This window comes from Rattus rattus, chromosome 7 (genome assembly GCF_011064425.1).
Source record: "Rattus rattus isolate New Zealand chromosome 7, Rrattus_CSIRO_v1, whole genome shotgun sequence".
Taxonomy (NCBI): Eukaryota; Metazoa; Chordata; class Mammalia; order Rodentia; family Muridae; genus Rattus; species Rattus rattus.
In genome coordinates, this window is record NC_046160.1 from 18,981,325 (window position 1) to 18,995,096 (window position 13,772).

General features: G+C 39.2%; 1 protein-coding gene across 3 annotated transcripts in view; it reads left to right on the top strand.

The window, feature by feature from the left end:
• Memo1 (mediator of cell motility 1) overlaps nt 1-13,772 on the top strand; it is a 92,621-nt gene that overhangs the window by 32,067 nt on the left and 46,782 nt on the right. For all 3 annotated transcript variants that reach the window (XM_032908931.1, XM_032908932.1, XM_032908933.1), the window contains one exon: nt 11,344-11,425. In XM_032908931.1, coding sequence (XP_032764822.1) covers nt 11,344-11,425 — 82 coding nt within the window. The remainder of the gene's footprint in view (nt 1-11,343; nt 11,426-13,772) is intronic.

Consider the following 13,772-nt stretch of genomic DNA (forward strand, 5'->3'; position numbering starts at 1 on the left):
AATAAAGAAGTAGCTGTTGCTACTTTCAAGGAGACAAGGGCCTGACCAGAAAACTACAAATTTTAGCCATGTGGTTTTAGCCTGCCTTTGAGCCCAGGAGGCAGAGGCAAGTGGATCTCTTGAGTTCAAGGCCAGCCTCGTCTCCACAGAGTTCCAGGATAGCCAGGGTGACATAGAGAAACCCTGTCTCCAAAAAAAAAAAAAGTCCTAATTGGTGAATATAAGGGGCAATCTTAAAGGTTCATATTCTGTATGATTTCACTTAGGGATATTCTGCAAATGACAAAATTAGAGCGATTGGGAACAGGTTTGGTTGTCAGATAGGTGTTAGTGATAAGGGAGTGATGAGCACAGTTGTGACCCAAAGGGATTCTGTGGTACAAGAGTACTGTCTTTTCCTCAGGGGGAGCTACATGCATACATGGATGGTGTGTGCTCCTGCAGCCGTTGGACAAAGGCCAGTTGCCTGGTGTTGATGTTGTACTGTACTTATTATGTAAGATGTTGCCACTAGAGAAACTGGGGAAGGGCAAGTGGGACCACTTCTTAATGACTTTGCAATTGCCTATAAATGTATTACATTAAAAAATGTAAAAGTAATTCATATTATAAAGATTTACAGAATATAGATAAGCATGAAACTCAAACAAGTCACCTATGATGTTAAACGTTTTTTCTGTGCCTGTGTATGAACATGAGATCATTCTCTATAGCTTGGTGGCCACCTAACTCATGTTAACAGTGAGTCTAACACGGTGTGACCTGCAGTTGAAATGTTGGTTTAGGAATATTTCTAGAAAGCTGCTTGTATATTTAATGTAGTTTTATTAAATAGTCAACTGAATATAGTAACTTTTCTGATATAAGGGAAGGCAGTTTTAAAGATGTTAAATTGTAACATTAACCTAAAATCACATTATAAGTAATTAAACGTAACTAAGATGATAAACTCATCAACTTGTTTGATATTTAAACTTAAAAAAAAAACTGATTTGGTTATTTCTTTAATGCTGTGTGGCATGAGCTTTTCCTTATAAATAGTATAAATAGGTAGATATAACATAAGTACAGCTAGTGCAGACTTCCTGACGCTGTCTGCTTACCGGATTGTTCGCTTTGCTGTTTAGGTTTTTACTTTCTTTGGAGGGGACAGGGTTTCTTTTTGTATCTGGCTGTCCTGAAACTCACGCTCCAGACCCTACTGTCTTCAGACTAACAGAGACTGGGCAGCCTCTGCCTCCCAAATGTTGGGATTAAACGCATGCACCACCATTGTCCTGCACAACTCGGACTTTTACTACTTACAAACAAAACAAAACAAAACAAAACAAAACAAAACAAAACATCCAAAAAACCCCCAAAGTTTCATAAATAATTTTGAAAATCAGTAAATATTCCTTGGTGTCTTTTCATAATAAAACTCTATGAAATCAACAATTTTCAAAGCTTTACATCAGAATGATTATTTCTTTTTTTTTTTTTAATGAAAATTGTAAGTGGTAATGTTCTTATGTCATTTTTCACTTTAAGCCAGTTATTCCTGCTCCTTCTGTATGTCCTGTTGGCTGCCATGTTGGTTTCCGATACAGCTCGAGGGAAGCATGTTATACCAGTTTTGTTTCAAACGGAATCCTTTTATTCCCTTGTTAGGATTGTGGGATCAGGAACATAACTGGGCACCAGTTGTGTAGGCAGTTAGACTGTTATATTCTTGACCAGGAAGTGAGAGATATATTTGCAAATCAATTTTTCTGTTCTTGTGGCTTGGGAAGATAATAAATGCTGAGTGGAAAATGAAGGGGAAGACAGATTAATAAGCAGCAGGGGTAGTCTTTTTCCTCCTCCTGGCTAGGTTGGGAAATATCCAGGGTTACAGTTGCCAACTCACTCCATTTTCTTCTCTCGTTTTTTTCCCTAGTGGTTGCCCTGCCAGCTATCACCTGTCACGACAGTGGGTAGCTGTGCTTTTAACATGGAGATTGAGTTATAATGAAGTTAGCTGTGGTCTGGCAGTCACTCAGGTATTCTTTATAGTCTAGGCAGTTGTGACAAGTCTACCTGAAAAAGATCTGGCCTGCAGGCATTTTGATCTCTAAGATAAGCAAGATTAGGATGTGGTAAAAATTCAGTTAGGTCATCCTAGACAGTTCTAGTAACAGTGACACAGGATTATCTGGAAAAGATATGTGTATGTGTGCATACACTTACAATACTTAAAATTTCATATTGATACTATCTAGAGGTCCAGGATCATTTTCATTTTCTCTACTGATTGAATTAAAAGGCAGGGAATTTTGAAAGTCAAGCAGTGCTAAAGTTCATTCAAAGCACCAGTTACAAGTAGAGAAGCAGACTTCTAGGGAAAGGAAGTGGTCCAAGCTAGAGTCCCATCTGGGTGCCAGATGATGCCAGGAAGGCAGGGTCCTAGCTCTGCATCCTTTTTTTTTTTTTTTTAAGATTTATGTATTTATTATATATAAGTACACTGTAGCTATCTTCAGACACACCAGAAGAGGGCATCAGATCTCATTACAGATGGTTGTGAGCCACCATGTGGTTGCTGGGATTTGAACTCAGAACCTCTGGAAGAGCAGTCAGTGCTCTTAACCACTGAGTCATCTCTCCAGTCCCCCTATCTTTGGATTCTTAATCTCATTAATTAAATAATTTTAAAATAGATTCAAAATGAAGCTTAAGGACTAAGAGTTTAAAACTTAAGAGTTTAAAAGAGAAATACCAGGGTAGGCAAGCTGTAAATCTCAGCAGCTGTCTGGAAAAGAATAGAGAAGAGATAAGGTTACATTTGAGTTACGCTGTCCTGGGATTAGCCACATGGTGAGGAAGGGGATCTTTAGAAAAAGTAAGGAAGCCCAAAGTACCAGAAAAAAGCATACTGGGGAGTCTGACCAGTGTCCGAAAGAAAAAGGCAGACTGTTGGGCTGGAAAGGTGGCTTAGTAGGTAAGAGCACCTGATGTTCTTTCTTGCAAAGGGTTGAGGTTTGGTCCCAGCACCTGCATGATGACCCACAACTGTAACTTTATTTCCAGAGATCAGATATCCTCTACTGGTAGGCATAGCAAGCACATGTACATATACATACATACAGGTAAACTGTGTGCTGAACAAGGACATATCTATATTACCAGTTTTCCTTTTCATAAGGCGGTTGTCACCAGTAGCTAGCTGAGGAATATTTTACTCTACCCAGATAGAAGTTGTGTGTAGGAAAGGGGAAACTCTTCAAATGCTGGTCTCTAAGCAGTCCCCCCCGCCCCCATTGGTGTTTAGCAACTGCAAGCTTTGCTAGTAAGGTAGCAGAAGCAAGAGGTACCCTCTAGGTTCTAGTCCTCCAGTTTCTGGGTATTGAAATCCTTAGCCCTATACATGTTACAGCCCCTGTGTAGGCCTTAACTCTTCAGTGATCGTTGGTACAACCCCCTCAGCATGGGCAATGAAGACTTATTACAACTCTGTGGAACTCAGGTAACCTGTAGAATCTGTTCGTTAGTTCTGTACACCTTTTATCCTTCTTATGCTCCACTTTCTCTTGTCATTTATGCTCTCTTCCTCCTTTCTTTCCTGTCCATTTGAACTGTTCAGTTGCTTCTAAAGTTGTCAGGTGGTTGTGTGTCCTTGGTGTTCCCTTGTCCCCACCCTGATGCATACGGGGATATTTGGGAGTAGTTCACATGAATTCAGGCTTGGGGCATGAGCTGGGCCCTTTGGGAGCGAGATACCCACAAGTCAGGAGCACATGCCAGGACTGCCACTATGTAGGACTACAGTTGCTTCTTCAACTGTTTAAGCCTCTTCATCGGTCAGGCTTTCCGTCGTCAGCACCACTGCCATTCTGTTGTTCCTGCTCACTGCTATTCCTGAGCTGCTGCCACCTCTCCCCCTCTTCCACCTACCTCTGGTGACCAGTTCAGCTACATTACTGAAAGTAGGCAAGAAAGACCATTTAGAGAAGCATTTTATTGTGGCTAATGCTGCAGTTTTAGTGGAAGTAACAGAGGAGAGTGTCTCCCAGATGGCTCACTCAATGAGCCTGACCAGCGTTCTGTAGCCCCAGAAGCCCCCTTTGAACCCATCATACATAGCCATTTGTTTTGGGTCATTCATATCCACTTGTTTGAGATAATTTTTAGCATTATCTCTTAGTACTCATCATAGTTACTGAGTCACCTCTATGAGGGAAAAGTGCTTCCTTTTGGCCAAAGTGGAAATGATTTTAAGGTCATCTAGATTTCACTGAGGACTGTGAAAAGAAAAATTTGGTGCGAACTCTTTGACACACTTGTGGCTGGGGCTGTGCCTTCAGGAGCCAAGGCAGTCAGCTTCAGTCTTTGCATAGTTGTCTCAAGGTATCCATGGAGTGTTCAGGATGGCTGGTGCTGGCAAAAGAGAAGTCCAGCTGGCTGTTAGACTGATAGTCTTTTTTTCCAAGACAGGCAGGGTAGCAAAGGAGAGTATAGCAGCTACTAATTAAGGACTCCAGTCGCCCATCCCTAGTGTCTTTATTTGCAAGAAAATGAACACCAGAAATTGTTGTATTAACAGTATGAAGATAGGGCTGGGTGGTGGGAGTGCACCCTTTGATCTCAGCACTCAGGAGGCAGAGGCAGGTGGATGAGACCATCCTGGTTTTACAGAGCAAGTTCCAGGACAGCCAAGGGAACAAATGAACAAAAACAAAAAGCAAAAAACAAACAAACAAAAAACCCCAAACCAACCAAACAAGAAACTAATGCATATAAAGGTAAAGAACTTAAAATTAATACTGGTCGTAATCTCTTTTTAGGTTTATTCTATTTTTTTGTGTATTGGTGTTTGCAAGAGCAAAAACAAGTTCTAATAACTGAACCATCTCCAGCCCCACTCGTAATGATTTAATCGTTTTACTAGCTATATCATATTCAGGGAAAGGTAGGTTCCCCTCAGAACTTCATACACATAGTCTTTAATAATGTACGGACTTTTACAACTTACATTTATACTTTGTGTATACGTTATATGATTTTGGTATAGTAGAATCATGTTCATGCCTATATTCTGCTAATAGGCCATAATTAGATATGTTTAAAAGTTGCTTTGATGTCCACAGATGAAAACTGCTTCCAAAACCAGATGCTGGTGTATTTAATTATACTTTCCTTAGCATGAAATACTGGCTTTAGTATTGTAGAGCTAACCATAGGTTTGTTAACCTGTAATACATACTTACAGTGAGTATGTAGAAAAAAAATTGTACAAACTGCTTATCATTTAAAAATGTACTTTTTTCATTTCTAAACATAGATCCATTTACTCATAGATGAATGGATGAGCTGAGGTGTTGAGAGCAGGCAACCTTGTGTGATCTTAGAATAATAGAATGTAGGTCAGCACCATTAAATATGGTGGTAGCTGTAGATTTGTCACATGTGTTTTCTTTATGTAGGACAGTTCTTTTCTTAAAAGAATTTAATAGGAAGGAACAGTGAATTCTATTAAGGGGTTTCTCTCCCCTCAAGTATAGTAATGAATGATTATATCTAAAATTTATCTTTAGAAATTTCATGTTTTGAAGCTGATGAAGTGACTTAGCAAGTAAAGGCACTTTTTGTATAAGCGTGGTGACTTGTTCAGTCTTTGGAACTTACACAAAGGAAGGGAGGAGAAAACCAACTTCAAAGTTGTCTTTTAAATACACACACACACTCTCACACACACTCACACATTCTCTCACTAAAAATTTAAAAATTGTATTTGTGGATATTTAGATAAGTTTTAAAATTTTTATTCAGATATTTGCTGCTACTAGATAGAAATAAAAACTATTTTGTATATTTTACCTTGCTTTTTAAAATTGGATTTTTAAAATTTTTGTTTTATGTGTTTTGCCTGCGTGTATATATGTATGTGTACCAAATATGTGCTTGGTGTCTGAGAGGTCAGAGGAGGGCATCAGATTCCCCAGACCTGGAGTTATGGATGGCTGTGAGCCACTCTGGGTTCTGGGAATCAAACCCGAGTTCTTTTCAAGAGCAACAGTATTCTTAACAGCTGAACCATCTACCTCTCTAGCCCCATATTTAATTTTGTAACCACAGGAGTGCTCAACTTTTTCTCTACGTTGATGGTAATCATGTTAGTACAAAACTAATGCAGTTTTAGATTTAGATTATTGCTGTCTTGATGGATACAACTTTAGGAACATTAAATCTCTGGATGTTGGTTTTCACATGATATTAATAGATAGCTTTCTTCACTGTGAAAAGTGAAATGTGATTGCTAATGACTAAGGTTGTATTTCATCTACTAAGGTTAATACCTTAAGTTTACCTGAAGTTTTGAGTTATCAAGTTAGAGGGATTTTCATTTGCTCTTTTTTCCTGTCAATCCATATGTCTAAATATTTGCACACAGTTTTTGATCTCTAAAAAAAGTAGTCAATGCAAAGTTAGCTGATGTTTTTCATAACCACAAAATCTACTGATGAGTGCTTTTTCTGTCTTGGTTTATGTTATCACGGAGTTTTTGAGAGAGAGAGAGAGAGTGTGTGTGTGTGTGTGCGTGTGCGTGCGTGTGCGTGCGTGTGCGTGTGTGTGTGCGCATGCGTGTGTAGTTGTAGTTTGGGTTTTTTGAAAAAGGGTTTCTTTTCTGTGTGATAGCCCTGGCAGTCCTGGAACTCACTTTGTAGGCCAGGCTGGCCTCAAACTCACTGGGTGCTGGGATTAAAGGTGTGCACCCCAACATTTAGCTGCTGTTCCTGTTTTTGAAGATCTCCTATTTTTGCTTTCCTTGTACATTCCTCTTTCTCTTGAATTGCTGTGTTTTTTATTTGTTTATACCACCTGATAATCCAGTTACACATTCTAGAGAAGTTCAGGTCCTTTTGTTCCTGAACAAGGAATTGAGTGCAACCACACATTTGTAGCTGAAGCAGAGACAATTTCTCACCCCTGGGCACTGGAGTGCCTCTCAAGATTACCATTGGGCAGTTCCAGTTATTGCTTCTGTATGAGATTGGTTTCCAGCTTGTCTCTTTGCCTACTTTCTTTTGTTTTTTTCTATATGCTAATTTTATAAGGCTTTTAATGAGGTTGCCTGGACCTACTTTCTTCTGCCCAAGTCTCCAACATCATTTTCCCTCCCTCATTGACACATCTTGGTTCTGTGTCCAAGTGCCTGATCTTATATTTTTGTTTCCCTTCCTTCCTTCCTTCCCTTCCCTTCCCTTCTCTCTGAAGCAATGTCTCTCTATGTACTCTAAGTTGGCTTTGAATCCACAGTTATTCTGTTTTAGCCTTCTTTGTGGTAGGATTGTAGACACATGCTACACGTATAGTTTCTTGATCTATTTTAACATGTGCTGCTACCATTTGTCCATTGACCACTCTGCCATTCTCTTGACCATTGTAAAGGGCTGGCAAATCTATGACTTGTTCTCAATGCTTCTTCCTGTTCTCCCCCCAATTTTTTTTTACTCTTTACCACCTGAGCAATTAATCTAGTATTACATACTATAATTTTGTCTAAAATCGGTCTTTAAGTCTTTTTTTAAATTTACTTTTTATTTTATGTATATGGTATGGCTGTTTTGCCTGTATATATTATATGCCTCGGTACCATGTGAGTGCAGTGCCATGGAAACTGGAAGAAGTGTTGGGTCCCTTGGGACTGGTATTATAGTGTTTAGCATTTTTTTATGGGTATTGGGAACCAAATTCAGGTCCTTGGAAGAGCAGCCAGTGCTCTTAACTAATGAGCCATCACTCCAGTCCCAAAGTCTTCATCTTAGAACAAACTTTGCACAGGTAATATCTACAACATCATTGTTTACCTAACTAGTTATCATTATTTAGCTAAATAATCTTCTGTCAGCACTCTGGAGGTGTTGGTACCAGGGAGAATGGAGCCAATAAATGAGGACAGACTAAAGTCTCATGCAGTAGCCAACTTTATTCAAAGCATCAGGTAATTAATACTCTGAGGATTAAGAAAAACCACCTGAGTAAAGTTCTCATGAGTTCAAGCTGTATATAATCACAGTGACAAGCTGCATGTGGCAAAACATGTTTTTCCATAGAGGCATATAAAGGATAGTTTAAACATTTAATTGAATAGCAAGCAGCAGCAAGTAATGATGAGAAATCTGAAGTAAACTCACTTCTGTTCGCTACATCTGGGAGGAGCAAAAAACACATTCAAAGATCAATTTCGTGTTTTGAAGAAACTGAGGTCACAAGACTCTTGTTTTTTGGAGTGTTTTCACAAGTACTCAGAATTCTCACAGCACTCCACTCCAAGACCATGTTCAGTTGTCTCCACTCCTTCTTCCTTTTCCTTTTTACTTCTTCCTCTTCCTCTTCCTGCTTCTTCTTACTATTATTTTACTTAATTAAAAAAACAAAACAAAACATACAGGCCAGCTAGGGCTATATAGTGAGACTCTCTGTCTTAGAAAGGGAGAAAAAGAGTAAGTGAATTGTCAGTCTTAAGTGTGGTATAGATCACTTCAGACTTAAAGTAGATGGGAGGTAAGGTTGATGTGCTCACTTACTGTTGATTTATAGACCTAATTTATGATTTATGATAAATTTCAGCCATAAACTATCCAGGTATCTTAGAAGAAACCATTATAGCTTGTAGAAATAAACTCTTTCTTGGCAGAATGCTTCACATTTCAATGCCTGTTAGGGTTGCCTGGAGAACTTGTTAATTTTTTAGCCTCATCCCCAGAGGTCACGCTGACCTCTGGGTGTCTGGCAACTTGCACAGATTTTTCTGAAGTGAACAAGTCAGGTGATATTGGTGTGTAGTCCATCTCTGGACTATTTCAGGAAGAATTAGGATTCTGTAAAAGGAAAATCAGCCATATCCTTTTACTTTACTAGGTTTAATGTTAGGACATCTAAAAATCTTAACACAAGGTACTTAAAAGAGCAGCATGATGCAGTATAATGGGGTTGGTGTTGAAATTGATTCGCCTTTTTGAAGACTGATGACAGTAGTTCTCTGAATATTAGTAACTTGTGCCTGGCAAGAAAACTCAGTTATTTTCTTGTTATTACCTGATCCAGAATACAGGTCTAGTTTATGCAAGACTTGTCTTTTCAAAGTTTAAAAAGAGGCTGGAGAGATGGTTCAGAGGCTAAGAGCATTTTCTTCTCTTGCAGAGCTGTGTTCTTAGCACCTACATGGTGGCTCATGACCATCTGTAACTCCAGTTCTAGGGAATCCATGCCTTCTCCTTATCTATGCAGGCCCCAAACATTCATGTGCTATATATGTGCATATCCTATACATATGTGCAGACAAAACACACCTTAAAGAAAATAAATATATCTAATAAGAAAAATTAAAAAGAGAGAACGGATAGATAATGGGAAGGAAATAAGGGTAGCCATAGTTGCTTCAAAGTGGGTCAGAGAAATGGGTTTTAGTAGAAAGAAAAATTAATCACTGTATGTTAACATTTTAGTGGTAAAAGTCAAGTCCAATGGGGACAAGGTTGATGCAAGAGATTAGGAACAATTGTGAGAGCAGATTTTGATTAAGAGAATCATAATGATGAGGGGCTGGGGATTTAGCTCAGTGGTAGAGCGCTTGCCTAACAAGTGCAAGGCCCTGGGTTCGGTCCTCAGCTCCCCCCCAAAAAAAAGATTGACTGCTTTTTGATTATTGTCTGAATAAGTGGAAGGTATCATTATTTCCTAAAGGAAATGAGATAAAGAATGAAGGAGGTTTTTGAGGCTTACAGTGAAAGAGGGAAGTCTGATTCAATTCTTGATTTAAATGAGACACCAAATTCACTAATGTGATGAGATTTCTCAACATGAGTAGGGAATCTGACATTTTTGGAAAACTGAAATCTCTGGTTATAGTTTAAAAGTTTAAATGTAACCTCACAGCAGTAATACTGTCTAATTTAATTTGTTTATTGTGTTGTACCGGTATGCTTATGCCACCGTGTGTGTGTGAAGGTCAGGCCAAGCCTTTGGTGTGAGTCCTCTCCTTGTAGTGCCTTGTCTGAGACGGACTCTTCGTTTTGCTATCTGCTGCTCGCTCTTTGCTAGCTGGCCCATGAGCTTCCAGCTGTTCTCCCATTGTTACCTACCGATTTGCATCGGGATCACCAAGTGTGCTGCTGCTTTCTTACATGGTTCTGGGGGATTCCTGCTCAGGTCCAACACGGTGCAGTGTCTCTGTAGCTTCACTCAGTTGTTCAGATAGACATACTGTGTTCAGATAGACACACTGTGTTCAGATAGACACACTGTGTTCAGATAGACATACTGTGTTCAGATAGACACACTGTGTTCAGATAGACAGACATACTGTGGTCAGATAGACACACTGTGTTCAGATAGACACACTGTGTTCAGATAGACACACTGTGTTCAGATAGACACACTGTGTTCAGATAGACACATACTGTGTTCAGATAGACACACTGTGTTCAGATAGACAGACATACTGTGTTCAGATAGACATACTGTGTTCAGATAGACAGACACACTGTGTTCAGATAGACACACTGTGTTCAGATAGACATACTGTGTTCAGATAGACATACTGGGTTCAGATAGACATACTGTGTTAAGTGAAAAATTGACTAAACTATTGATGAAGTGAGAGAAAAATGAACAGTAAGGCCACATGAAGGGATGATTACAGTGCTGGTTCCATTTGACCTTGGGTAAGGCAGGAAGTGAACAAGGCTGATGAAGGATGTAGAAAAAGTCTTGAGATCTGTTGAAGTCAGTGGATTCTTAGACTAGTAAAATGTAAAATAGAAAGATAGAGAGTGAAGAGAATTATTATAAATTGAACTTTCTGTGGTAATGGAGTTATTAATTTGATAGGGGAGTAAAGTGGTGGAATGGATGGGTGTGGATCACTGAGTGTGGGAGTTTTTTACTATATGGATGTCATTTCAGTGATCAAGTAAACTGTTTGTGCTGTGAAAATGCAGTACACTTAATTACACTTTTCTTATTTACTTAGAGTACTCTAAGTAAATACTCTTTACAGAGCTATAAAAATTCTAACAGAGCTTCCTGTTGTATTTTGTTTAAATGTTACTCAAATTGTAAATTGTTGATCTGCATGAAGATATTTCTAAGAAGTAAATGAATAAAAACAATTTTTACTCCGTCAATATTCAGCCCTATCATATGGCTTGGTAAGAACCTACAGCTTGATGAATTGAAACTTTACACATCCAGACTGAAGATCTATTACCCAATAAGTTATTTTAATGCTCTATAGGTTCAGTGAAGGCTTTGCAACATGTATGGTTCTCTGTGGTCCATTGCTTTGCTGACTCTCTTTTCTTCCTGCTTGTCTTTTCACAGGACCTCAGCTGAATGCCCAGCTAGAAGGTTGGCTTTCACAAGTCCAGTCCACGAAAAGACCTGCTAGGGCCATCATTGCACCGTAAGCTTCAGAAGTCTTTGCCAATCTTTAGCATCTTTATTATTGATAGAAATGAGTGTGTATTGGACCAAAAGTTAAATGATAAGCTGGAGAGATGGCTTAGTTTTAGGACTGTTTACTTCTCTTCTGAGTTAGTGCTCCTTACCTGGGTTAGGCACCTTACATTTGCCTCTGATTCCTGTTCCCCGGGATGCAATGTCCTTTTCTGGCCTCTGTGAGCACACACAACATAAAATGAACAAGTATATTTTTATAAAAATGGGGATTGGTTGAGGTAGATGCTGGACCTCTGGCCTCCACATGCACATGTACATGCGAGAGAGAGAGAGAGAGAGAGAGAGAGAGAGAGAGAGAGAGAACACGAGAACACACACCTAGGTTAATGTTTGGTATGCAGGTATTGTACTGCTAAGCATTTTATATGCCAAATACTCTGTTTACTGTATTTATTATGACTTGATGTCAGACTCTACCTACCACTTAAAAAGCATGAAAGTTTCTAAATCCCTTGAACTTCATGATATAGAATAGTAATTAATACCTCCTTGGAGACTTTTTATTTCATCTTTAAAAAAATGTGGGGGTTGGGGATTTAGCTCAGGGGTTGGGGATTTAGCTCAGCGGTAGAGCGCTTGCCTAGCAAGTACAAGGCCCTGGGTTCGGTCCCCAGCTCCGAAAAGAAGAAAAAAAAAAAATGTGTTACTAGGATCAAACCCATGTTCTCAGGGATCAGAAAAGCATCTTGGATCCCCTGTAACTGGAGTTACAGGTGGTTGTGAGCCACCGTGTGTGCTAGGAACCAGACTCCAGTCCTCTAGAAGAGCAGGAAGCTCTCTTAACCACCAAGCCACATTTCCAGCCCACAGCAATTTTTTTTTATAGTATGGAAAAACTATTATCTGATCATCAAAATTAGTAAAATTGTTGGTAACAACTGAGGTCTATGCATGTATTTTCATTCTTTCACTCATTTTTAAGTTCTGAGTTGACAAATGATACTTGTCAACATCACTCTATTAATTTGAATGTAACTTGAGATGAACAAGCCAGCCATCCATCCATCCATCCATCCATCCATCCATCCATCCATCCATCCATCCATCCATCCACCCCCACCACCCATCTCTCCCTTCAGAGGTTTGGCATCTGTAGTGGTAATATTGAATATGTAGCCTTAAGTGAAATTGTAACACACACTGTTCAACTGTTGCTGTATTTACCACAAAATCCTTTGAGGCCTTGGTATTGTTGTTATTGTTTCCCTGTAAGTATGCTTTTACAGTCTTTGAGTTCTGTGGTTTTACACCATTCTAGGTGTGCTGTGGGATGGTATCCTAGTTTATTTTTTCTGTTGCTATCATAAAACAGTGACCAAAAACAACTTGGGGAGGAAAAGGTTTGTTTTGTCTTGTACTTCTGGATCAAAGCCCATACTGAGCAAAGTCAGGGCAGGGACTCAAAGCAGGGGCTACAGTGTAGAGATCATGAATGCCTTTTACCAGCTTGCTTTCTTATACAACCTAGGGACCATCCCTTGTCAGTTCTTAGCCAAGAAACTATCTCACAACATGCCTGTAGGCCAGTCTGATGGGGTTGGTCTTGGCCGGTTTGGGACTAGGTCTTTTTATTTGCTGCTGCTTATACTTGAACAGCTGGTTCTGGGCGCCTAGGGTTCTTCTGTATCCACCTCCAGACTTGCTCATGGACAACTGGGATTGTGTGTGCTACTGTCTGGCTTTGCAGGGCTCTGAGCTTTGATATTCAAGGCATTATGGTATGACACATGAGCTTTACCCCCTGAGCTATCTCTTAGTCCTTGTTCCTTTGTTCTTTTAAGGTAGAATATGACTATATATTTGTGTATATTAGTTTTCTTTATAGATTCAGTTGTTGATGAACACTTAGGTTGATTTCATTGCTTTGTTTGGTTTTTTGAATAGTCCTGCAGTGCAAACAGGCAAAAAGACATGTCTTGTGATGTATTGGTTTAAAGTGTGGGACTACTGGATTTGTTCATTATTTTTATCTTGTTTGCGTTGTTCCTTTCTGAGGCAGGATCTAGATAGACTAGAATTTACTAGACCAACCTTAAACTCAAAAGATTTCCTTGCTTCTGCTTTTGTAGTGCTGGGATTCATGGCATGTGCCGTCATGCCCAGTCCTCCATTCTTCATTATTGCAATCATAGCTTGTTTATAGGAGTAAAGCAGATAGTGTCATAGAACTTAAAATCAATAGGCTACATGGAATTTATAGTAGAGTATCATATTTTTTATCATTATTTATAAATTGTGATACTTCATTGTATAAAAGCTTATGTACATGTGAATGGCCATAGTTTTTATAT